Source organism: Cervus canadensis, chromosome 26 (genome assembly GCF_019320065.1).
Source record: "Cervus canadensis isolate Bull #8, Minnesota chromosome 26, ASM1932006v1, whole genome shotgun sequence".
Taxonomy (NCBI): Eukaryota; Metazoa; Chordata; class Mammalia; order Artiodactyla; family Cervidae; genus Cervus; species Cervus canadensis.
In genome coordinates, this window is record NC_057411.1 from 18,422,706 (window position 1) to 18,447,379 (window position 24,674).

Here is a 24,674-nt window from a genome sequence, read left to right on the forward strand (position 1 = left end):
AAAAGAATTCATTTGAATCAGTCCTAATGAGATGGATGAAACTGGAGCCCATTATACAGAGTGAAGTAAGCCAGAAAGATAAAGAACATTACAGCATACTAACACATATATATGGAATTTAGAAAGATGGTAATGATAACCCTATATGCAAAACAGAAAAAGAGACACAGAAGTACAGAACAGACTTTTGAACTCTGTGGGAGAAGGTGAGGGTGGGATGTTGCTAAAGAACAGCATGTATATTATCTACGGTGAAACAGGTCACCAGTCCAGGTGGGATGCACGAGACAAGTGCTCGAACCTGGTGCACTGGGAATACCCAGAGGAATCGGGTGGAGAGGGAGGTGGGAGGGGGGATGGGGATGGGGAATACGTGTAAATCTATTGCTGATTCATGTCAATGTATGACAAAACCCACTGAAAAAATAAATAAATAAATTAAAAAAAAAAAAAAAAGATAGATCTTTGCATTAAACAGGGGGAAGCATTGAGCAAAGTTTCAACAAGTTAAAGTACTAAACAATCAAAATTATATGGCCAGAATTGAACTCCACAGATAAGATTTTTTTTAAATGTTGGCAAAATGTGTACATCATAAATGAATAGAATCAGTTCAAATCAATGTCTGTTAGATTTGCCTCAGGAAAATCATATGAAATAGGCATAAGAATGTGAAAGCCACACTAGGATTTCTCAGTGTCAGTGGAGAGTTCTTGGAGGTGGAGAAGTGTGTTTGTGAGATATGAGGGATTAGTTGAATCCAATGGAATATTTGATGTGGAGGAACACTGAAGAGGATTTATGTAGTTGGCCTAAGAATGACAAAAAAAAAAAAAAAGAAGAAGAAAGAAACAAAGAAACTTTTTTCCACTAATCAACACATAGATGTCTCAGTTTACCAATTTGATGATATCTTGCCAATCAGGATGAAAGAAGTGGTGTGTAAAGAAAGTGAAAACAAAAATGAAAACAAAAAACTCAGTGATCTGACTTGCCTTTCAATCGACCCTGACTCAAGAGAATTCATGACCATCACAGAGATGTGCAACTCAGCAGCAGACCACAAGAACAGGAACAAAAGATAAGTCTTTACATAAATAATCACTGGAAGTATATAATTAAACATAAAATAATAATAAAAACATAATACTAACATTGTTATCTGCAATACTGATGACTCCAAGAGTGTGGAAAATGCTTATAGACTGTTGACAGCAAATGTTTGCCAAAGATCGGATACAGAAGTTTGTCATTTTTCTGTGAGATTAGGAAGTCAGGAGAGAAAGAAATAAGAAAGAAGCAGGGGATGAAGGATCATTAAAAGAATTTGGTAAGAAAGATAACTGGGATATAGTATGTATTGTAGCACTATAACCATCACAGCCATCAGACAGATCTGAATTCAACACTTTCACACAGCACTGTAAAGTAATTAGCCTCCAACTAATATAAATAAATGAAAAAAAAAATAAGAATTCAGCTGTTTGAGTGTGAGTTGCTATTCCATTAGAAACATTTATTACTTTCCAGGTTCACACAAGTTTTAAAAAAGAGCACAGGTCTTGAACAAGTGTAGCTTTATCCTGGTGTTTAAAATCATTTGGAACATTTTATTGTTCATTTGCTTCATTCCTCAGCAGTAAGTATATTCCTAGACATGGCTCAGGAAATTAACTGATTTTTTTTGTTGAATAGATGGTCTACCCTTTGGCATAGCGCAATGCTATTGATTTTGTCTGCAGAGCTGGCTCTCAGGCTACTATGAAAGCCTGGGCTATTGTGGACTCTGAAAGATGTGGTGAGATTCCCAGAAACCTAGAAGGGTTTTCTTCCAGAGCCCAGCATCTTCTGGTATGACAGCATGCTCGCTCTTTGAGATGGGGATCACGTTCTCACAGAAACAGAGCTTCAGGCAAACAGAGATTCAAAAAACCAAAAAAGAAAGTGTATTTGGCTCTTGTTGTTAGGCTTTTGACCCGTCTTGTGTTTCATAGTACTTGAAATATGAACCTTCAGATTCTTGCTAAAATAAATTTCATCTTTGCAAATCAATGACATTAACTTGCCTCCAGTACCATGAAGAGAGGTTTTCCTTTCAAATATTTGCCTCAGTATAACTTCCTGAGAGTTGCAGTGATGTTTACATGCTTGAGCTGTGAGAAGTCGCAGGTGGGATATTCAATAACGTTGAGCAATTGAGCCAGTAACCCTCTTGGGTTCAGTTTCCCAGGATGATTAACTTCCCACAGTGGGCAATTAGTTGTTGCTATGCTCCCAGTCTTTCTGGCACTACTGTGCCCTGATCCCCATTTGCCTGTTATTAATAAATTATGATCTGGTCTCTCATTATCTTTGATTCAGAGCCTTTGAAGAAAAAAGCATGTAATCATGAGAAAATAGAAGGGATAACAACTCCCAGATATTAAATCAATACACATGCTTGGATTTATTAGAGTTTTATAATGTCACATCTATTGCTAATTCATAAAATGTTGAATTTGCTTTTAATGAGCTCTTTTCTAAAATCAGTGATTGCATGTGATTATGAATATTTGTCTATTTACAATTATTTCAAAATAAAGTAGTATCTGATTAAAATATTTTGTGTAATACTTACTTTTATCAAAGCTTATCAAGCTCTGAAAGTACATAATCCTAGTTGTTAATGTGCCAATTATACTAACAGATGCACGATGTCCATAACTTAAGGAGACTGCGAGAGAAGTACAGTCATGCTGATGTTATATTATCATTTATAAAACTGGACACTGCTTGATATCACCAGGTATGTCACTATACTGGCATTAGCATGTCCAGATGTCAAATAAATAATGTAAGCTAGTGAAGATTTCTTAATTCCTATGCAATACTTCTTTGACATCATTGCATTTATTTTCTGGATGACACCAAAAGTTTCATTACTCAGGAAGAAAGCACATTTATGGTTTAGGTATTTTACTGTGCTTATGTCAGTGTTACTAACATTTTTTTTTTATTTTCCAAACTATGAACATTAATAGGGGAAAAATGAGACAAAGCACTTCAAATAGAGATTGACACCCAGTTTATCTTTAATTCAATAATTCATGAGTCATTCATTCAATTAGGTTATGTGGGAGAGCCACAAAAGTCTTTATCCTCTAAATACTTACTGGCGGGCAGAAGAGAGAACATATTTACTATAATTTGTGGTTGAAAGCATTACATTCCATGGGAAATACTGGTACACTGTTGAGGCTTAAGCGGAAGGATAGAATACTTTGGCTAAAGGAGTTGAGGAAGGTTTGATTATAGAACAAACAGTTGATGTGAGTCTTGACACGTGAGTGAGGTTTACATATTGAGAGACGAAGAGGGGGATATGAAAAAAGACACTGGGTGGGAGCCTCTCTCATCATACTTAGGCCGTGTGCTTTGTCTGAGATTGATTCTACTTCAGATTCAGGCATGAGCTCTAAATGTACTGCCATGAAGCATGCCTTCCCATACTCTTCTTAGTTAAGGTCTCAGTGTTACTGACTGATTTACTCTGTGGGGCTGTGTATCAAGTTCCTGTCAGAGCCTGCGTCACCTGTGAAGATGCAGGTCAAGAGCTAACATGGGGGCTGGATTCAAGGTGGGGACCAGTCCCACTTTAGGAATCCAACAATCATCTGGTCTCCTGCCTCCTCATGGACCATGCCTTCTCTGTCCCCTCTGGACGGATATTCCTCCTTCAATCTATCTCTCAGTACATATCAGAGCCCTTGGGCTCTACCTCAGTTCAGTTCAGTTGCTCAGTCGTGTCCGACTCTTTGAGACCCCATGAGCAGCAGCACGCCAGGCCTCCCTGTCTATCACAAACTCCTGGCTATTACTTAAACTCATGTCCATCGAGTCGGTGATGCCAGCCAACCATCTCATCTTCTGTCATCCCCTTCTTCTCCTGCCCTCAATAATTCCCAGCATCAGGGTCTTTTCACACAAGTCAGCTCTTCATATCACGTGGCCAAAGTATTGGAGTTTCAGCTCCAACATCAGTCCTTTCAATGAACACCCAGGACTGATCTCCATTGGTTGGATCTCCTCGCAGTCCAAGGGACTCTCAAGAGTCTTCTCCAACACCACAGTTCAAAAGCATTAATTCTTCAGTGCTCAGCTTTCTTTATGGCCCAACTCTCACATCCATACATGACCACTGGAAACACCGTAGCCTTGACTAGGTGGACATTTGTTGGCAAAGTAATGTCTCTGCATTTTAATATGCTGTTTAGGTTGGTCATAACTTTCCTTCCAAGGAGTAAGCGTCTTTTCATTTCATGGCTGCAATCACCATCTGCAGTGATTTTGGAGCCCAGAAAAATAAAGTCATCCACTGTTTCCACTGTTTCCCCATCTATCTGCCATGAAGTGATGGGACCAGATGCCATGATCTAAGTTTTCTGAATGTTGAGCTTTAAGCCAACTTTTTCACTCGCCTCTTTCACTTTCATCAAGAGGCTCTTTAGTTCTTCTTCACTTTCTGCCATAAGGGTGGTGTCATCTGCGTATCTGAGGTTATTGATATTTCTCCTGGCAATCTTGATTCCAGCTTGTGCTTCCTCCAGCCCAGAGTTTCTCATGAGGTACTCTGCATATAAGGTAAATAAGCAGGGTGACAATATACAGCCTTGACATACTCCTTTTTCTATTTGGAACTAGTCTGTTTTTCCATGTCCAGTTCTGAGGCTTCCTGACCTACATACAGGTTTCTCAAGAGGCAGGTCAGGTGATGTGGTATGCCATCTCCTTTAGAATTTTCCACAGTTTATTGTGATCCACATATTCAAAGGCTTTGGCATAGCCAATAAGGCAGAAATAGATGTTTTTCTGGAACTCTCTTGCTTTTTTGATGATCCAGCTGATGTTGGCAACTTGATCTCTGGTTCCTCTGCCTTTTCTAAAACCAGCTTGAGCATCCAGAAGTTCACGGTTCACGTATTGCTGAAGCCTGGCTTGGAGAATTTTAAGCATTACTTTACCAGCGTGTGAGATCAGTGCAATTGTGCGGTAGTATGAGCATTCTTTAGAATTGCCTTTCTTTGGGATTGGAATGAAAACTGACCTTTTCCAGTCCTGTGGCCACTGCTGAGTTTTCCATATCCACTGCACCACCAGTGAAGTCCCTAACCCAATATGTTCTTTAATTTACTTTAGGGTCAATATATCACTGACATTAATTTCTAAGGGTTATTTTATTCATATTATATCAGTTTAGAGAGTTTTTAAATGTTAATACTATAATTTTTAGCAGTAGAAACCCACTGGCTTTATATATAAGAGTTCAGAGTTTCACCAAAATCATATAGTTGAATGATGTAAGTTACAGGAAAGTTAAATAGTGAAGTGGAAGGATCTCTAGAGTTAGAGATGTGCCCAAGAACCAGGCCCTTATCAACTAACTGTATAATTTATGTTCTAGACATTGTCCTAAGGTGAGGGAACCTGCAGATATAAATCCCTGTCATTCTGAAGCTTATATTCAAGTATGGGAGACAGAAAATAAACCAAATAGATACAAATATACACACTTTATTCTGCACTGCAGGCAGAGTCTTCACCAACTGAGCCACCAGGGAAGACAAAATAATACACACAAATATTAATATGTATATTATAATGGCAATGGGTGCTATAATGAGGCAAATCAGGGTAAGGAAGATCTGATGCACAGAGGAAGAAATCATGAGCCACTATTACAGAAAACTTAATTGAGAGAATGAGGTTAAGCAAAGAAAGAAGGAGAAAGTCCTGTTTCTTTCTGGGGCAAAAGAGTTTTAGACAGTAAGAAGAGCCAGTGCAAAAGCCTTACAGGTAGGCTATTTTTACAAAATTCAAGAAACATCAAGGAGATAACTTTTATGAAGTAAAAATTGGAGATAGAGCTAATAATGAGACATAGGAGTTGTGAGATATTACATTTGAAGTCCTTGGAACAGTGCCTACTAGCAGGTCATATGTCATTCATCTAGAAAATATTAAACTTACTATTATCAATATTATTATTGTGTTGCTTCCACTAGGCAAAGATGCTTCTCTGAAGGTTTTAGAATACTTCATACCCTATAAAAAGGATTCATTTCAGAAGCTATTGTGCTTTTATATAAAATGTGGGCAGAGCTCTGGCACTTGTCTGAACTATATAGCTGCATTCAAAATGCCTGTACAACTATCTTATTTGGCTACAAAAGAGCTTGAAGAAAAGTTTCTAGATCCAGCATATTTTAGCACCAAGCCATTGTTTTTCCTAACATAAGATTTATGACAGGCATTTAATAAGAAGTCAAATACTTCTTGAATTAATGAATCATACCACCATTTTTTCCAAAAGAAAAAAATTACCATGAAAAAAATGATTTTGGTTTAAAAGTATTTTATGTATCTTTGAAACTTCAATACTTTGGCCACCTTATGTGAAGAACTGACTCATTGGAAAAGACCCTGATGCTGGGAAAGATTGAAGGCGGGAGGAGAAGGGGACGGCAGAGGATGAGATCGTTGGATGGCATCACTGACTCAATGGACATGAGTCTGAGTAAGCTCCGGGAGTTGCTGATGGACAGGCAAGTCTGGTGGGGCTGCAGTCCATGGGGTTGCAAAGAGTCGGACACGACTGAACAACTAAACTGAACTGACTGATGTACCTTCAAGACATACATTCTCCCATGCCCAAATGATGATATAAACTTCGGTGAATATCACATATAGATAGTAATATATTTGCAATATATCAAATTTAAGTCTATGTCACCACTGAGAAGTTAAATTATTTGTAATTAAAAGAGATTTTAACCAGGAGCAAATATCTGGTTTACAAAATATTCAAGAAGTTAAAAGGTGATAAAAGAGAAGAAGTTCAAAGTGAGGGTGGAGTCTAAATGCTACTATATTTTTGTGTTCATCAATCATATTTTAGCACAAGGAGAAATATGTATAATTCAATGTCAATGTCCTTTGACCATTCCTAGTACAGACTTTTTTCAGTAATTTGCTAGTGCTTTAAAGATAATTCCTCAAATTTTTGTTAGGTTTTGCCCATATCTCTTCATTTAGTTTTTCTTTAATTTGACAAAACTTTATTAATTCCGTATACTCCAGGTACTACCAGGTAGATAAGATTTTCTTAGTGCCAACAAAAATTGCCTTGAATGAGATATGAAAAGTCCCTTTAGACTCGTATCATTTAACTTCTAAATAAGTCTATTTAAGTTCATGAAAAGTAAAATATAATAGCCAGAGATATTTCTATCATAAGACAAATGCTCCCCGAAATTCAAGCACATACAACAAAATGAAGCAATTAAAGTTTCATGCAGAAAATTTGCTGGTAAAGAAATATAAATCTCGGATTAATTTTTAGTAAAGTGTGTTTTTCCTTTAACCTATAAATTCCTAGTCTCAACATCACAGTGTCCAAATTATAATTGCTGCTATTTTTTAAAAAGTAATATACTTCTGCAATACACTAGATCCAAAATTATCAAGATTTGGGTTTAATAATGCTGAAAATTAAGCTTCTCTTCTTAGGGGTAGATATCATTTTAATTCAACTGAGAAATACACTAAATATTTCTAGACACTAAAATTTAGTTATTCTTGTATGGTAGTTTCTGATGCATATGGATTTGTATATGTGTGTGCATGCATGCTAAAGCTATACTCTTCTTCAGTTACCAAGCAGTAGGTATACTGAAACTTCTCTCACTTTGTCTAATGCTGCAGATGTAACGAAGCGAATTGCTTTTAAGTCAGTTTTATATATATTAAGGAAAAAATGGGGGCAGGGGAAAGTGTTTGATTCATATATAGGTCAGCGAGGATCCCTAGCTGAATGTCATCAGTAAATTCACATTAACAATACTTAGGTTACATAGATAAACTGTAAGTCTACAGTAAAATGCTTCTTGTATTTAATCTGCTCTCTAATAAATCTTCAAACACACAAACATTGATCTCTAGACCTTGCCCCTTTCCTCCATTTTTATTCAGTGGACCAGACAAGTAATGTCTTCTTATGATTCCCATGTGCCTATACCTGAGTAACACTTCTGAATTTACTGGAAAGAAACAGGCCAACCAGTATCTCAGTCACAAGTAAATAACTGATATCACAAACCAGCTCTGCAAATGTATGATAGTCAACCACCCTTTTGGGTAGAAAAGACAGATTATATCATCATAGTTGTTTTAGTAGTTATAATTCACTCAAATCAATTACCTTACTTGATCAAAATCTAAGCAAAGTTTTTATGACAGGATTGGTGGAATTAGGTTCTCTTCCAGAAAGCAAAGACAAAAGTAGAGCATTCTCCCTAAGTGACTTCAGAGAGAACAGATCATTGGGGCACGATCCAGCCAGGCTCTGGCTTGAGCAGGGCTGGCAGTCCTCAATAGAACACAGACTGCTTCCCAGCTAGCAATTCTGAAAGTGAATCACTGCTATTCTAATAGTAAAAGTAAGCAACGATTTCTTAAGAAAACTTTGAACACTCATAAATGAACAAGAACTAGAAGAAAGAGAATTTGGGGGAAAGAAAAAGGATGTTAAAAGGAAGTAACAGTGTTTTATGAAATTTATTTTATGAAAATAAAGTAATTTATTTTCGACTGTAATTTAAAGATGTAGTCATAAATCTTTTCATAATACAATATGCAGGATACTGAAAGTGCCTAATTCTATATATTTATCGGTTGAATAGGTGCTCAAGAGTCAAAAGTAAATGAGTAAAACAGTACAAAATCAATATGAATATTGATTTCTTGACTTTTTTGAATCATAATATATTTTAAAATATATTTCTTTAGGTTTTAATACTTTCATGAAGACTTATCAGGTTTTCTGTAACAGTCTCACATCAGAGCATTTTCAAATGGACAGCTCTCATTACTGAATATCCCTTCTAACAGTGGCCTGGATGAAAAACGGAAATATGTTTGTTGCAGGAATAGAACACACTCATGCTTTCGTTTATTTATTTATTTTTAGAAAGATTGATTATCAGGAAACACCTTCCTCATGAACTCTTATTGGGGGCTCTGCCTCTTTGTTCAAAGTGAAAAATGTAGATATTTAATGCACATATTAATGTATCTATTGATATAACATTCAATAAAATTCACTTTAAATCAGTATACACTCTGATTGATATTTTCAGGTTGAAATCACTCAGAAGCTGAATTTAAAGGCAGTCATAAAAATGGGGTGGTGATTTCTCAAAATGCCTGTTTGCCAGAGTGTCTACTTTGTATCCATCACCCTGTTAGTATAGAATGCTGGCTAAACTGGAATTATTAGTCTTATTCTTCTCAAATAATAAGCAGAGACACAGGCCTTCCTAAACACTACAACTGAAACCTTTGAGAGGATATACTGACAAATACTTTAGAGAGGAAAAAAAAAACTTAGGTTAAAATAAACTATATCAGGAAAAGATATGGTTATATTAACAACATAATAAATAATAACAAGTTAATACTATTCATGTGAAGAGAATATACCTGGAAAAGAGAAATTGTGTGCTTAAAAGTTAGCACTCACACGGACAAGGTAAAGCTTAAGAAATATATCCTACATAGAGGCTATCTAATGATATATCACTTGCCTGATTTGTTTTGGGATGTGATTAACAGTCAACGGTCAGATCAAGGTAAAGCAGAGATCAGCTGCAAAAGTTCAGAAGCACAGCTTCCTGTCTTACCTTCCACTGAGGAGGAAGCCGATAACCACTGCCAACAAAATGACTCCCACTGTCACAGACACAGCAATTATAGGAATCTGGCTTTGATCGCTGGATGCTGCAACTGCTGATAGGAGACAGAAAATGGAGCCTGTGGTTAAAGTGATCATATGCATTCAAATAAGAGCTGCTTAATAGTCAGTAATCAATGCACGGTTTAAGCAATTCACCCACACTTGGCTGAGATTTCCCCCTAATATCTCTTCTCGACCATGTGTAATTGAAAAGACATTTTTAGGAGAAAATATTTATTTTCCAAATGGAAATTTGGAAGACCAACTAAGTCACTGATTATTTCCCTGTCATCATAAAAAATGAATGTCATTGTTCACATAGTATTCATTTAGCTATCTTAGCCTTGCAAGAAAAAATTGGAACTTAGTCTGTAATTTCAAGCACCTCCTAAATAGGAGATATTAAGTATATGTGATTTGATATTTTTAGAGTTTGCATGTGGCTGTTCTCTAGGAAAAAAACGCCTCATTATCTTAGATAGGACTTTTTCTTAGAGACATCAATTGAAATGTCCAAAATGACGTGGCTATGACCTCATATGATATCACTATTATCAATATAATTTTAAAAATCAATATTTCAAAAAGAATATAATAACTAAATATACCTCCATTATTAGGACATTTTCAAAAATATCAATATCATTTAGAATTTTAAGTCTACATTAAGATTATATTTGTTTACATGATCTTTTTCTAATATGTGTATTTAGATGGAATATTTTATACCTTAATAACACAATTACCATAATAAGAGGAATATGGACATAATCAGACAGTTGCATCTAAAAAAAGCAAATAAATTTTTCTTTTGTGCTGATAACTAAAACTAAGTTGATTAAAATAAGAAACCTATAGAGCAAAATATATTTTATTAATGTTCTCAAGAAACCCTCAGTGGGATACTTAGCATGTTTATTGGGTTACATTATATTTTGATAAATTCAGAGTGAACTTAGATAAGTTCACCTCCATGATAACAAATTTTAAGTCACCAAAACTAATAACAACTGTACTTCCTGTTTTGTTTTTTTACAATCTCTTACCTGATCTTGGTCCTATCAATAGTTTTGGACATTCAAATGTTTCCTATTCTAGGCTTGTCATCTCTTCATTGATTCTTTCAACCAAAATTGACTGATTCTCTGACAACCTTCTTACACAGATCTACATTTTCACCCTTTCAGATCAATCTTCAAGAATCCAATATTGACAACAACTGGTTCATGGATGAGAAAAACTATTATTTACAATTTAAATCTGTACTCTTCCTCCCCCTTTTCTTGGATAACAAGAGTTGCGATACAAAGTCTCTTTACCCTGCTCTTTCCTGTCCTTTGATACTGAGATGCATGGTAGAGAATTTATTACCAGTGAGCAGTATAAATGTGGTAGGGCAAAGCTACCCCACTATCATAGGTAGTAGCCTCCCCCAAGATTAGCTTTATTAATTTGCAAATTCAAATTACTTTTTTCCCTCTCAGTTCTTTAAATCTGCTTTAGGCAGGTGGCACTGTTTCTTGAGAAAACCATGAAGACTTGGTCCAAATAAACTCAGTGTTATTTCATTTGGCCTTCAAAGCTTTTGGTCCTCTCTTAATTTCCTTACAAAGTCATGCTCATAATGAGTCTTCCTCATTTTCTCAGTAGACTAATCCATTCCCACCTCCTACATTTTAGAAATGTTAAATTCTATAGATAAAAAAGACTGATCAAGTCTGAATTCCACGGTTAAATATAATAGCATACCTTTCTTTTGCTTTACCTACCTCCACTGTTTGAATTTTTCCTGTCTCTTCCAAGGCGCTGATCTTTAAAATCTCCCTCTGGGGGAAAATTTTCATTTCCTTACAGTCTGCTTCGTTGCTATCTACAAGCCTATGAGATAATTTCTCTTGGGGACAACAAATTCTTATACCTAAACTTACTGATATTATTAATTTAAATTGAGTCTGAAAAGAGTTCCAGCATTTACTATACATATGGATTAAGGCAAATTATTTAACCTTGTAAAGTCTCATTTCATTAATCCCCAGAGAGGGATAATTTCCAGGGATCATTATATTTCTGCTTAGAGATAACTCTTAGCATAGTGCTTCAACTATTGCCAGCCTTATTTAAACAGGAGATATAACATATACTTATTATCTCCTGTTTTATCCATCATTTTTATTCTCTTCTATTTTTCAGCATCCTGACTGACTCATTTAGAACCAGCCTCACTGATTCAACACACATGAGTCTGAGCAAGTTCTGGGAGATGGTGAAGGATAGGGAAGCCTAGCAAACTGCAGTCCACAGGGTCGCAAAGAGTTGGACATGAATTAGTGACTGAAAAACAGCATCTTCTAAGAACCAACATTATTAATTTTTTTTTCTGAAACCTTTCTTCTTCTGCCTTTGAGTTCTATGCATGATATGATATCTGTCAAATGCAATGAGCAATTCTCCATTTACTTCACAAAGTGAAAGTCAAAGTGTTAGTTGCTCAGTTATGTCTGAATCTTTGTGACCCCACAGACTATGCAGCCCACCAGGCTCCTCTGTCCATGGGATTCTCCAGGCAAGAACACTGGAGTGGATTGCCATTTCCTTCTCCAGGGATCTTTGGACCCAGGGATTAAACCCAGGTCTCCTACATTGCAGGCATATTCTTTACCATCTGAGCCATCAGGTAATCCCCCATTTACCCTACCATACACTGTAATGAGGTATTTGACCCTGTTGAACATACACTCCATCTTTAAAACTCTTCTCCTCTTGGTTTCTATACATGAGATGAGCTGACTTCTCTTTCTCCTGCTCTGAAACACTGCTTTGCCAGTTCTACTGACGCTGAATTCTCTTCCCATATTTTACGTGTGAACAATTCTTGATGAATGCTGGTTCTTTATCCTGCTCACTTCTTTCTTTCTTTCTATTTCCATCTTACCTCTTTTTCTTCCTGTCTCTCATAGATATTTCTTTGCCCATGGCATCAGTTAACTAAAACTTGAGTCAGACATGACAGAGTGACTGAACAACATAAGCTGAGGAGTTCCACATTTATATCTCCAACTCTTATTTCTCATCAAAGGATCATTCTATTAAAAAAAAATACTGTTTCCATTTATTTGGATTTTATTTTCACATTAAAAATAAACATGTTTAAAAAATTGATTCTTGGGCTTCCCTGGGGGGCTCAGTGGTAAAGACTCCACCTATCAATGCAGAAGACACAGGTTCAATTCCTGATCTGAAAGGATCCCACATGCCATGGAGCAACAGAGCCTGTTGACTACAGCTATTGAGCCTGTGATCTAAAGCCTGGGAGCTGCAACTACTGAGTCCACAGGCTGCAGCTACTAAAGCTCATGTGCCCTCCAGCCCATGCTTTGCAACAAAAGAAGCCACCCCAGTGAGAAGTGTACTTACTGCAACTACAGGGCAAAGTGTACATATTAACGAAGACTCAGCACAGCCAAAAATAAATACATAAAAAAAATTAAAATTGACCCTTAAACCACATCCACCCTCAAAGGCATTTAAAAATAGTATCTAAATCAACAGGCTTCCCTAGTGCCTCAAATGGTAGAGAATCCACCTGCAGTGTGGGAGACCTGAGTCCAATCCCTGGGTTGAGGAGATCCCCTGGAGGAGGAGGGCATGGAAACCCACTCCAGTATTCTTGGCTGGAGAATCGCTATGGACAGAGGGTCCTGGTGGGCTACAGACCATGGGGTCCCAAAGAGTTGGACAGGACTGAGTGACTAAGCACAGCATATGCAAATAAACAAACCTAAATCAGTCTAACAAACTAGACTAGTTTTGTCTCTTCCTGGTTTAAGTAGAACTGAATTTTTCTTGACTCCTACTTAGTCTTAATTACCAAATATGCTTTGTTTATCTTCTATGTTTCTCCCCATGTATTACTTTTTTTTTCCATTAACTATTTACCTACTTGATCAAATTCGCTCGAGTATGGTTCATAGGTCCTTTAAGTGCTCCCTTTGACTTCTAGGTACTCACATGAAACATCTAAAAATATCACTTTGATCATGTTTCTCTGAACAAAATATTAATAGATACCTACTGCCTATGGAAAAATACTCTCAAATTAGAAGGGCGTTCAACAGCCCTTCTAATCCGACTGTAACAAATCCTTCTGGTCTCAATGTGCCAGTTTGGGACTCTGACAGATAAGGTATTGACAGAAATAGGTGTGATTAATCAGAAGTAAATATAAAAAACAGGACAATTTCAGACTAACCAAAGTATTAATTTTGAGGGAAAAAATGTGTGCTGAGTTTCTTTTTTAGTAATTTCCAAGAAGTCTAACTTAATGTGCTAAAATATGCGAGAGTATTTTGCATTAAAACAACTACAAATGGCATGCTAAAAATTTTAAAAAATATTTAAATTAGTACATTTTATGAAAATACTTTGCAAGTAACGTCAAATCACATACATTCACATTTACATGTTTATATCTACTGCCCACTGAAATCATATCTTTTGGTATAATGAAAAACTTAACAAAGGAGCTGTGAGGAAGAACTTTTAAAATATATTTACATTTATTTTTAAAAGCTTGTAGTATTTTTTAAGTTTCTTGATGGGCTTTAAGTATTGATTATTTCATTTGCACTTATTAATTAATTTGAGTTATCTCAAATTAACTCGAGATAATTCATTAAGACTTTTATTATTTATTCCTTTGTTTGCCCTGACAGCATCAATAATATCCCCAAAGACATCAACTAAATTGAAAATAAATAAAATTTACAGGATACTGTCAATGCCTTCATAATTGTTCATTCTCTATCAATGGTCAAAAAATGGTAAGCACAGTATGATTTATGATTATCCTTTTACATACTGTTAAAATTTTAGTATTTAAAGATATGAATTTTAGTCATTAATATTGCCTATTTTCTTATATATTTTTATTAAGAATTAGTTGGTTAATAATGTGTTCTCGAAAAATAGCAGAGGAATGTTTTGGAAATGCTTAAAAGCAAATTTTGCAGCAATGAAACATATTACTATTAAAAGGATGTTAATTATGAAAATTAATGTTCTTTAGTAAATAATAATGCTTATTTATGCTAATTATCATATATTTGCATCATCTCTGGAAACTTTAAGATAGCATCTATTCAGAAACTGTGTTGTGTTCCCTTATTTTGCTTCCTCACTTCTGGTTGCAAATCCACGTTACATAAATATTCTTTAGAGAAACTGTAACATACATGAATCACTGAGTTTAATCACTGAGGCTAAACAGGTTTGTTAGAGACAGATTACAAGGGTTTTCTAAGGCCAGGCTGAGAATTTAGGATTTTCTTGCACATAAATACATATCTATTAACTTTCTTGATCAGGATAAGCTGATCAAAGTTATAACTTTTGATTTGTAATGAGTACACAGGAATTAGCATGGAGATTTAAAGCATCATGGCAGACAAATAAGCACATGAAAAGATTTGGACCATCATTGGCTGTTACAGATTTCAATTAAATCAACAACAAGATATTGCTACTCATCTGTCCAAAAATGACAAAATAAAATAGTGACAATAACAAATGTTGATAATAATGTGGAGAAATTGATCACTCATACATTGGCGGTGGGCATGTAAAATGGTACAGTTACTTTGGAAAAAAGTTTGGCAGTTTCTTATGAAAATAAATGTGCAATTACCATACAACTCCAGTAACTGTACTCTTCGATAGTTATCCCAGGGAAATAAAGTTTAGGTTGAGACAAAAATATATATATGAATGTTCATAGCATTTTTATGTTAATAGCAAAACTGTTAATGTTAATAGCAAAAACTGGTATCAGCCCAGATATCTTTCAATAGGTGAATGTTTAAAGAAACTATGGTACATATTTATCATGGAATCTGTTAAGTTCAGTCACTCAGTTGTGTCTGACTCTTTTCGAGCCCATGGACTGCAGCACACCAGGCTTCCCTGTCCATCACCAACTCCTGGAGCTTGCTCAAATTCATGTCCATCGAGTCAGTGATGTCATCCAACCATCTCATCCTCTTTAATTCCCTTCTCTTCCTGCCTTCAATCTTTCCTAGGATCACAGTCTTTTCCAAGGAGTCAGTTCTTCCCATCAGATGACCAAATTATTGGAGTATCAGATTCACCATCAGTCCTCCCAATGAATATCATGGAATACTGCTCAACAATGAAAAGGAACAGACTTCAGATTTACAACCTGGATGAATCTATGGGGAATTAGACTGAATGGGAAAAAATTCCAAAGTAAAAGGGAATGTACTGTATGATTCCATTTTCAAAACATTTTTAAAATGTCAACATTTTAGAAATGTATTTTAGAAATTCATAGTTCTGAACTTCCCTGATGGTCCAGTGGTTAAGAATCTGCCTTGCAATGCATGGGACGTGGGTTTGACCTCTGGCTGGGGAACTAAGATCCCACATGCTGCAGGGCAATGAAGCTTGTGGGGCCACAACTAGAGAAGCCATGCACTACAATGAAAGGTTTCTCACGATGCAATGAAGATCCCATGCCACAACTAAGACTTGGCACAGCCAAGTAAATAAACACATCCTTTTTAAAGAAATTAGTGGTTGCCAGAGATTAGTGCAGTCCATGGGGTCGCTGAGAGTCGGACACGACTGAGCGACTTCACTTTCACTTTTCACTTTCATGCATTGGAGAAGGAAATGGCAACCCACTCCACTGTTCTTGCCTGGAGAATCCCAGGGACGGGGAGCCTGGTGGGCTGCCGTCTATGGGGTCACACAGAGTCAGACACGACTGAAGCGACTTAGCAGCAGCAGAGATTAGTTATTGGATAAGATTTGTTCCTGAAGGCGGTGGTTATGGTTATAAAAGAGCAACAAGAGAGATCCTTGTGAGGTTAATACTATTTGATATCTTGACTGTGATGTTAGCTACACAAACCCTCGCAAGTGACCAGATTGTACATAATGTAATACACATGTCTGCACACTCACATACAAAGGAGTACAAGGAAATGTAAGATTTCATCAATTCCAATATCCTAGTTATATTATAACTTTGCAAAGTGTTAAAGAGCTCTCTTTAACTTCCTTACAAAGTCATGCTCATAATGAGTCTTCCTCATTTTTTTCTGTAGACTAATCCATTCCCACCTCCCACATTTTAGAAATGTTAAACTTTTAAAGAGCCCAATCAAGTCTGAATTCCATGGTTAAATATAACCCCATATCCTTCTTTTGCTTTACGTAACTCCACTGTTATAATTCTTCCTGTCTCTTCCAAGACACTGACCTCTAAAGAGCTCCCTTCAGAGGGAAAATTTCATTTACTTACAGGCTGCTTCTCTGCTACCTACAAGCCTAAACAGATAATTTCTCTTGGGGACAACAAATTCTTATACTTAAAATTACTGATATTATTAATTTAAACTGAGTCTGAAAACAGGTCCAACATTTACTATACATATGTGTGGAAGTCACTCAGTCGTGTCTGATACTTTGCTACCCGTAGACTGTAGCCCATCAGGTTCCTCTGTCCGTGGAATTCTCCAAGCAAGAATACTGGAAAGGGTTGCCATTCCCTTCTCCAGGGGATCTTCCTGATCCAGAAATTAAATCCAGGTCTCCTATACTGCAGGCAGATTCTTAACTGTTTGAGACACCAGGGAAGATACCATAAATCCCGTAATGTTGTATTTGAAGACTGTTTTAGAAATAATACAGTAGTATGTGAAGCATTAAATTATAATATCAAGTAAATAATTCCTCAATAAAACAACTGAAGTGTTTTCACAAAATGTTACACAAACAGTGGTCAAATGAATGGCATATAACACAAATTCTATAGAAGTCGAAATGAAGTTTTATTTTAACTATATCTTTTGATGTGTAGGGAGTTAATAACAAATTTAAAAATAATGAACAAAACTATTATCTGACAGGCTTCCCAGGTGGCACTAGTGATAAAGAATGGTCTGCCAATGAGCAAAGAGATGCAGGTTTGATCCCTGGGTTGGGAAGATCCCCCAGAGTAGGAAATGGCAGCCTGCTCCAGTATTCTTGCCTGGAAAATTCCACAGACAGAGGAGCCTAGTGGGCTACAGTCCATGGTGTTGCAAAGAGTCAGACATGAATGAGTGACTGAACACACGCACACTAAACGGTCCTTGACACAAACATTCGAACTTTCAGAATTAAACAGACTGTACTTCTATCCCCTAGAGAGAAGTTTCCATGTATTACTCATGTTAATTTCTCTAGAGTCTAGCAAAGCCAATGTATAATAGAGGCTCAACACATTCTTGCTGAACTGTATACAGGTTTCTACATGAAGGCCAAAGGGGATTGGTATGTAACAGATACTTGATACAAAGAAAAATTCATTCTTAAAATGCTTGCATATACATGTACACATACTCAAGTAAATATAAAATTCCACACTAAAGTTAAGAGGGGGTACAGAATATGTCCCTAAAAGAGTTTCATTATCTAGTAATAATAACGCTAAAATCTGATTTTGTAATAAAAACATTTGTGTGACATTTCTTTCACTCTAGAAATTATGTAGGAAAAATTTAAAAGAAGACAATTTCAGGTGAGACTCTGTAAAACTATATGGAAAATGACCTCATATTGTTTGTTTCAATGATCAGATTGATGGGTATTGGCATCCTGGAAACTACTATACAAAAAAAAGGGTGGGGGAGTTTATCAAATAGTCTAAAGAAAAACTAATGGCTGAACATGCCAATCTCTTAAAACTAGGTATAATTTTGTAATCTTTTAAAGTGACACTTTTCATTTGTAAAGTTGTCCGCTCACTAGCGCATACGTTGAAACACAATGTACCCTACGGCTTTGTTCCCAGAGTTGGTAAACCACATAAGCATAAATAGAAACAAGGTCTTTGAGGGTGGCCAGGGTATGTAACACACATTTCGTCATAAAGCCAGATCAGTGTGCAAGGTACGAGAGTAAATAATTAGTTCATTGCCAATATTATGGAAATTTTCTAATTACATCTATTCATATCAAACATATTTAAAAACTTTTCTAAATAGTATCAAATGCTTAAATTTTAATAGGTCAATTAAACTTCAGACAAGGGACTGTCCTTGAATGGAAAGAAAATAATTTATCTTTTTTCCACAATGGCACTCTAATCTATATAAAATCAAGTGAAGCAATACTTAGAAAGTTACTGTTAAAATAACAAAAGTTATTTTCTAGATAATTCAGTTAAACATGCTTTAAGCAGAAGTATATCTTCATTTTCTTAAGATCTGTATTATATAGATTTACAAAAATTTAAATTTAATAATTCTAATCATTTCAAAGTAAATCTGATAACTACGCTCTCATGTTGGTATTCAAAAGAAGGAAATATGCGTCTTAATTCCTTCATTTTACAATCACTAATTCTTATATAACTTGACTTTAAAATGAATATATATATATGTATTATATATGTTCAAACATATACATTTACACGTACTTGACATTTCACACTACTGTTATTTTCTTCCTAACAAGACTTTAATAGTGTCTTTTTTTTCATCTATAAATACAGCAGATTATTGCCTTCTGCTACGTCTGCTTTTAATGTGTGCTTTAGTACAAGTAAATCTAAATATTTTGCTTGACTTTAAAGAAAAATCTTTCTGCTATTTTTACTATTTTGGGGGGAAAAAAAAGGCACAAGAAAGGTTTTTACAGAAATATTTCCAGACCATCCACTCAGAGTTGCTGCCAGAGATTCTGATTTTTTTTTTTTAAACAATCAAATTGGTTCCTAAAAGCACCATTTTCTTGCCAAACTCAATACTAATGAAAGTTCCCTGTGGAATTTTCATAGAAAGACTAAGCTTAGTAGGGTAGTTCAATAAAACAAGTAAAAAGTAAATGGCAATAATTCAATAAAGTATGGCAGCAGTGGAAAGAGTCTTTAAAAGCAAGGTTTAAACAGTTCTTAAGCATCTCCCGATGTTTCATCTCCCTGTAGACCAAATGCAATGAGGAGTGGGGACCACCGTGTGTTAACCCGCTCACCTACTGTAATAGTCTGACAGATGCTTCCCACCTGAAGGGGTCATGCCTGGGAGACGGAGGAGAAGTGGGACACTGACAGAATGCCCAGGGAGCGTATTGATCCACTGACTCTTCTCTGGTAACCATTAGAGAGACATGAGTTGACAGTAATTAAAATGACTTACACACTGGGATGGTTTCAAACTCAAATCTTCGACTGAAGACACCATAGCCTGCTGCCGTGCGTGCCCGAATTTGGAAGACATACACCGAAGCTGGTTTCAAGCCCTCTGCAGTTATAGATGTCTCTTTAGATTTGATGATTGTATAGCTGGTCTCTTGGTCCTTGGGTCACACATGCAGATAAGATAAAAAGAAGACAATGTATGAATTACTAATGATGGCAAAACTTCAAATCAGAGATGAGAAAAAGATTCAGAAACTAACAGATTTGATATTAGTGCAAATATGATAATTTTAGAGAAAAAAAATCCTACATATCCTAGGAGTGCTAGTTATATACAATGCTATTTTCTAGAACTCAAAGATGGTGGATGTGTTTTCCACCCATCCACTGCTTCCCCTGGGCAGAAATAGATACGTAAACTTTAAAAATACAATTTCTAAAAGACACACTATTTTACAGACTCTATTTTAGTATTGCTAATTGTGTGCTTGTTTTTCTCATAAATGACTTATTAGAGTGCATCTAATATGATGCTTGTTTACAGAGAAAGGTTACAATGTCCAATGTACTGCCAGATAAGACATATATCTTTTATCTTTAGTGAAGTTGATTTCTAATTATATTTAGGTGTTGGGAGAAGGAATGAGTACTTCACTGGAGAAGTTTAATTTCAGTTCACTATGTTGAAATGAAATTTTAAAGAAAAAATGCAAATAAGCAAAGTATTTTTTTTTCCTTTTAAAAAAGTTCTAGTTTTTCACTTTTATGTGTTTGGGCTAGGTTACTAGTGAACAGAGATGGAAGAGGAAAGGAAAAAATCACTGGAAAGATAGTTCTAGAAAGTGAAACAAAGAGGAACTATTTCTGATTTGACTAGTAACAAAATTCCAGGCAAGCCATCTATAACTCCTCATTATCTCTGAAGTTTATGATGCCGAATAAAAAAATTTAGATCTATAAGGATTTGAAATACAGTTCCTGTTTTGAACTTTCTCTTCCTTTATATTTTTATGTGTGATTCTTGGCTAAACTTGTTTTTTCCTTAAGGAAATGTACTATATTTATGATTGATATTATAGGATGAATTAAAGATAGGTTATACTTAGAACATTTTTTATACCTTTTTAAGAATTGATCTTTACTTACAATAACTGGTTAATGACTATAGATCATTGTTTTCTAAATATTTCAGTGAATATTGTCTTTATAAGCAGAAAAATTTCTTTTTTAAAAATGATCTAAGGGGACCAACATATAAAGGATTTATTTTTTCTAAATGAGAAAACAATTGAAAACATGAATATAATATTCACTTCTCAAGTACTCTTGAGAAGAATATGCCAAGCTCAGTAGGGAGTTTGGGAATTCTCTACTCCAAACTTATCATTTGGATGATGATATGAATATGGTTATTACTTGATGCTGACAATGCTATCAACACACAAAACAAATGCAAACCACACTCATTGTCCCTTGAAGTCTACAGTATGCTATGCTGTATCTTTAATGTGGACACTGAAACCCATTTTTATTTTTATCCTCAGCTTCCTTATCTGTAAAATTGGGGTAGAAACTGGTACTTGGATATCCTCACAGAGATGTAAGAATGAAACAGATACTGCATGTGAAAGCAGGTAAAATAAGTTTTAATGTAATAATCATTTTTTTTCTTGTTTGACACATCAAAGTCAACTTCTAACCAAGTTCTATGCTACCAAAAACAAAATATACAATGTATAAATATGCTTCTAGTTCACCATCCTTCATTTAATACATTCAAACATATAAATTTTTCTTAGGGTTAAGTATATCCAAATTTCTTTCCAGGTAAATATGGTTTAAATTCTAATCCAAATGGGTTTTTCTGATTTACTTTATGTAAACAATTTATCTTTATTTTTAATGAACATATTAATTTAAATGCCTAGTCTTTAAAGTGTTTAGGAAATTTTGTTACAATTTTGCAAAGAATTTAAAGTATATCTAAAGTAATTTAGATAATTAAATTCTATAAACTTTACCTAGCAATGTTAGCCATTTCCTCTCACAAATATTTAAAATCTCCTCTTGTCTACTCTAGTACCTCTTCTATGTGCTAGAGGTGGAGCAGTAAAGAAGTAGACAATTTCTTGATGTGTTCCTTTAAAAAGGGGTAAATAGCTTCTATAAGCTATTGTAGTTACTGATGTTCTGGGTACACTCAAGTTTGTGGCTGAGTGGGCAAGACTTTCTCAATAATATACTTCACAGCTTGGCTGTGATTGAATCAGACATCTTCAGTAAGAAATGCTAAAATATATATTCACTATTATTTGTAATTTGCTTGAAGGGAATTTGAGTTGGTGAAAAAAATCTAGACAAAACTAAAGATTCTCTTATATTTGATATAATTAGGATTTTTACATGAAGTATAAACATTTATATGTAAAGTAAGATGTTCTTTTAATGAAAAAAGCATAGGATTATCAGGATTAGAATTCTAGCCATTATTAACTAAAGTATGTGTGTAAATGTGAGTATACAACTCAACCTAAGGTTTTTTCTTCTTTAGAATAGGATGAAATTATTTATTATGAGCTTTGTGAGGACACAGAGATAGAGATAATGTACACAACACCTAGCACAATCTTCTGGGCATTACAGCTTTGATTTGCCCCTATAATATGATGGCAAATTCTTCTACTCAAAAGAAAAAAAAAAGTTAAAAATCTTATATGATTGTAACTCCTAGGTATTAAAAAAATAGAAATGGATAATTTCATCAAAAAAATAAAAAACACTTCAAGGAAACTGGAATGTTGTTTCTTGAATAAAGTATAATCTGCTATCTGCTGTGTTTAATTGAACACAATTATACAACATTCCATCTGATTATCTAGTAACATTATGTATGTCTCAATGTTTCCTCATCACAGATCTAACTGTACATTGTCTCTCTGAGTTAGTTGAGTAAGTTATCAAGGGGACTTAGTGAAGCTTATACGAAGGGATCAAAATCCATAAATACACATTTTAAATGATTTAAGTATCTTCTAAAATTTGCTTCTGTTCCACTTCTTTAAATCATACTCAGAATTTCCACCATGTCACAAACTATGTACACATCTTCAACACCCACGACCAAGTGTCGTCAAGTCCTTGGTCAGGGCAGTGGCTTTTGCTGCCTTTATGTCCCAGCTGAGCAAATGAGCTACGTTCCCCAGCTGCTTAGCAAACATTGTTCACAGGCAGCAAGGGGACGGCCTTCGCAGAAGGAGCCAGCTGGCAAACACTCTGCCAAAGGGCAGCTTCCCTTTGCCTGTCTTTAATTAAGAGGTGGCAGTGGGCCCATCACCACGCAGGAGCAGAGAGGCCCAATGACCTCTATTAGAGCAGGGCAATCACAGGCGGAAATGCCAGCTGGCAAGTGTGTGAGCCCTGGAAAGCTCTGCCACCTGTGTCTGGCCAAGAGCCAGCCAATAAAATGGTGGTATCATTCTGAAGACTCAAAATAAGCCCTGGCAACCTATCAGGACCCCCACCTCAATACATGATATCAAAGCTCATTATCCCCCCCTTTTTTTTTTCCCTTTGAAAGTGTTAAAAAAAAAAACAAAACTTTTTGTGTATTTTATTGGTGTGCTCAATAATTTTACTTGGCAAAAGTCTGGGAATTAATATCTTCTCTGTAAAAGGAAAACACTGACCAAAAGATAATGATAACTTCCCCAAAATAATATATAAGGGTTTTTGCTGCTTTTAAAGCAAACTTTTAGGCAACTTTTATTCATTTATTGAATATATGAATAGAAATCTTTTTTCCCAAAATCATTTTTTCTTACTTCGAGTTGTACAGATAATAGAGTGTATTAACACAGCATTAAATATAAAATATTAAGCATAAAGCCAAATGCTACTGAAACAAATATTACATAAAATGGACTATAACAAACATATTTCCACAACATGGATATGATTAATTAGAATAAATATTAACAGACAAGGGCTTTGCCCTACCACTTGTTGAGTAATTATTTGTTTCAACAAAAGCAGCAGCTTAAATGGGAAAAAAAAAAAAAAAAGGTAAATCCTTGCTCCTAAGGAATATCATGTATATGAGACTCATGCATATGCTGAGAAGCAAGTGTTAAAACAATCAAAGGTCACCCATAAGGGGAAAAAATAGGGACAATTTCCTTAAAGACAAAAAAAAAAAAAAAACCCACTAAACTCATAGGTTCAGCTATGAATAGTTGTTTCAGGTAAAGAAAAACCAGGCAGGAAAATAAATAATTGTCAAACATTTACTGTTCCTGCTGAAAAACTTTATTGCATCTAATAAATATATATATATATTCAGGTATATGGATTATATGTGACCCCATGGACTATAAAAATCCATGGAATTCTCTAGGCCAGAATACTGGAGTGGGTAGCCATTCCCTCCCCTATGGGATTTTCCCAACCCAGGGATCAAACCCAGGTCTCCTGCATTGTGGGCGGATTCTTTACCAACTGAGCTAGCAGGGAAGCCCAAGAATATTGGAGTGGGTAGCCTATCCCTTCTCCAGAGGATTTTCCTGATCCAGGAATCAAACCAGGGTCTCCTGCATTGCAGGAGGATTCACCAGCTGAGCTACCAGGGAAACCCCTATTCAATTATATAGGTTTTTTTGGTGTATAGCTATTCTAAAATGCCAGTATGAATCTCAACTTATTTTAGAA

At 35.4% G+C, this 24,674-nt stretch overlaps 1 protein-coding gene across 5 annotated transcripts in view; it reads right to left on the minus strand.

Moving 5' to 3' along the window:
• EPHA5 (EPH receptor A5) overlaps positions 1–24,674 on the minus strand; it is a 385,548-nt gene that overhangs the window by 100,157 nt on the left and 260,717 nt on the right. For 3 of the 5 annotated variants that reach the window (XM_043447888.1, XM_043447886.1, XM_043447884.1), the window contains 2 exons: positions 19,969–20,128; positions 9,717–9,822 (listed from right to left, as the gene is read on the minus strand). In XM_043447888.1, the coding sequence (XP_043303823.1) occupies positions 9,717–9,822; positions 19,969–20,128 (266 nt within the window). The remainder of the gene's footprint in view (positions 1–9,716; positions 9,823–19,968; positions 20,129–24,674) is intronic. The other 2 variants (XM_043447887.1, XM_043447885.1) reach the window with 1 other exon arrangement.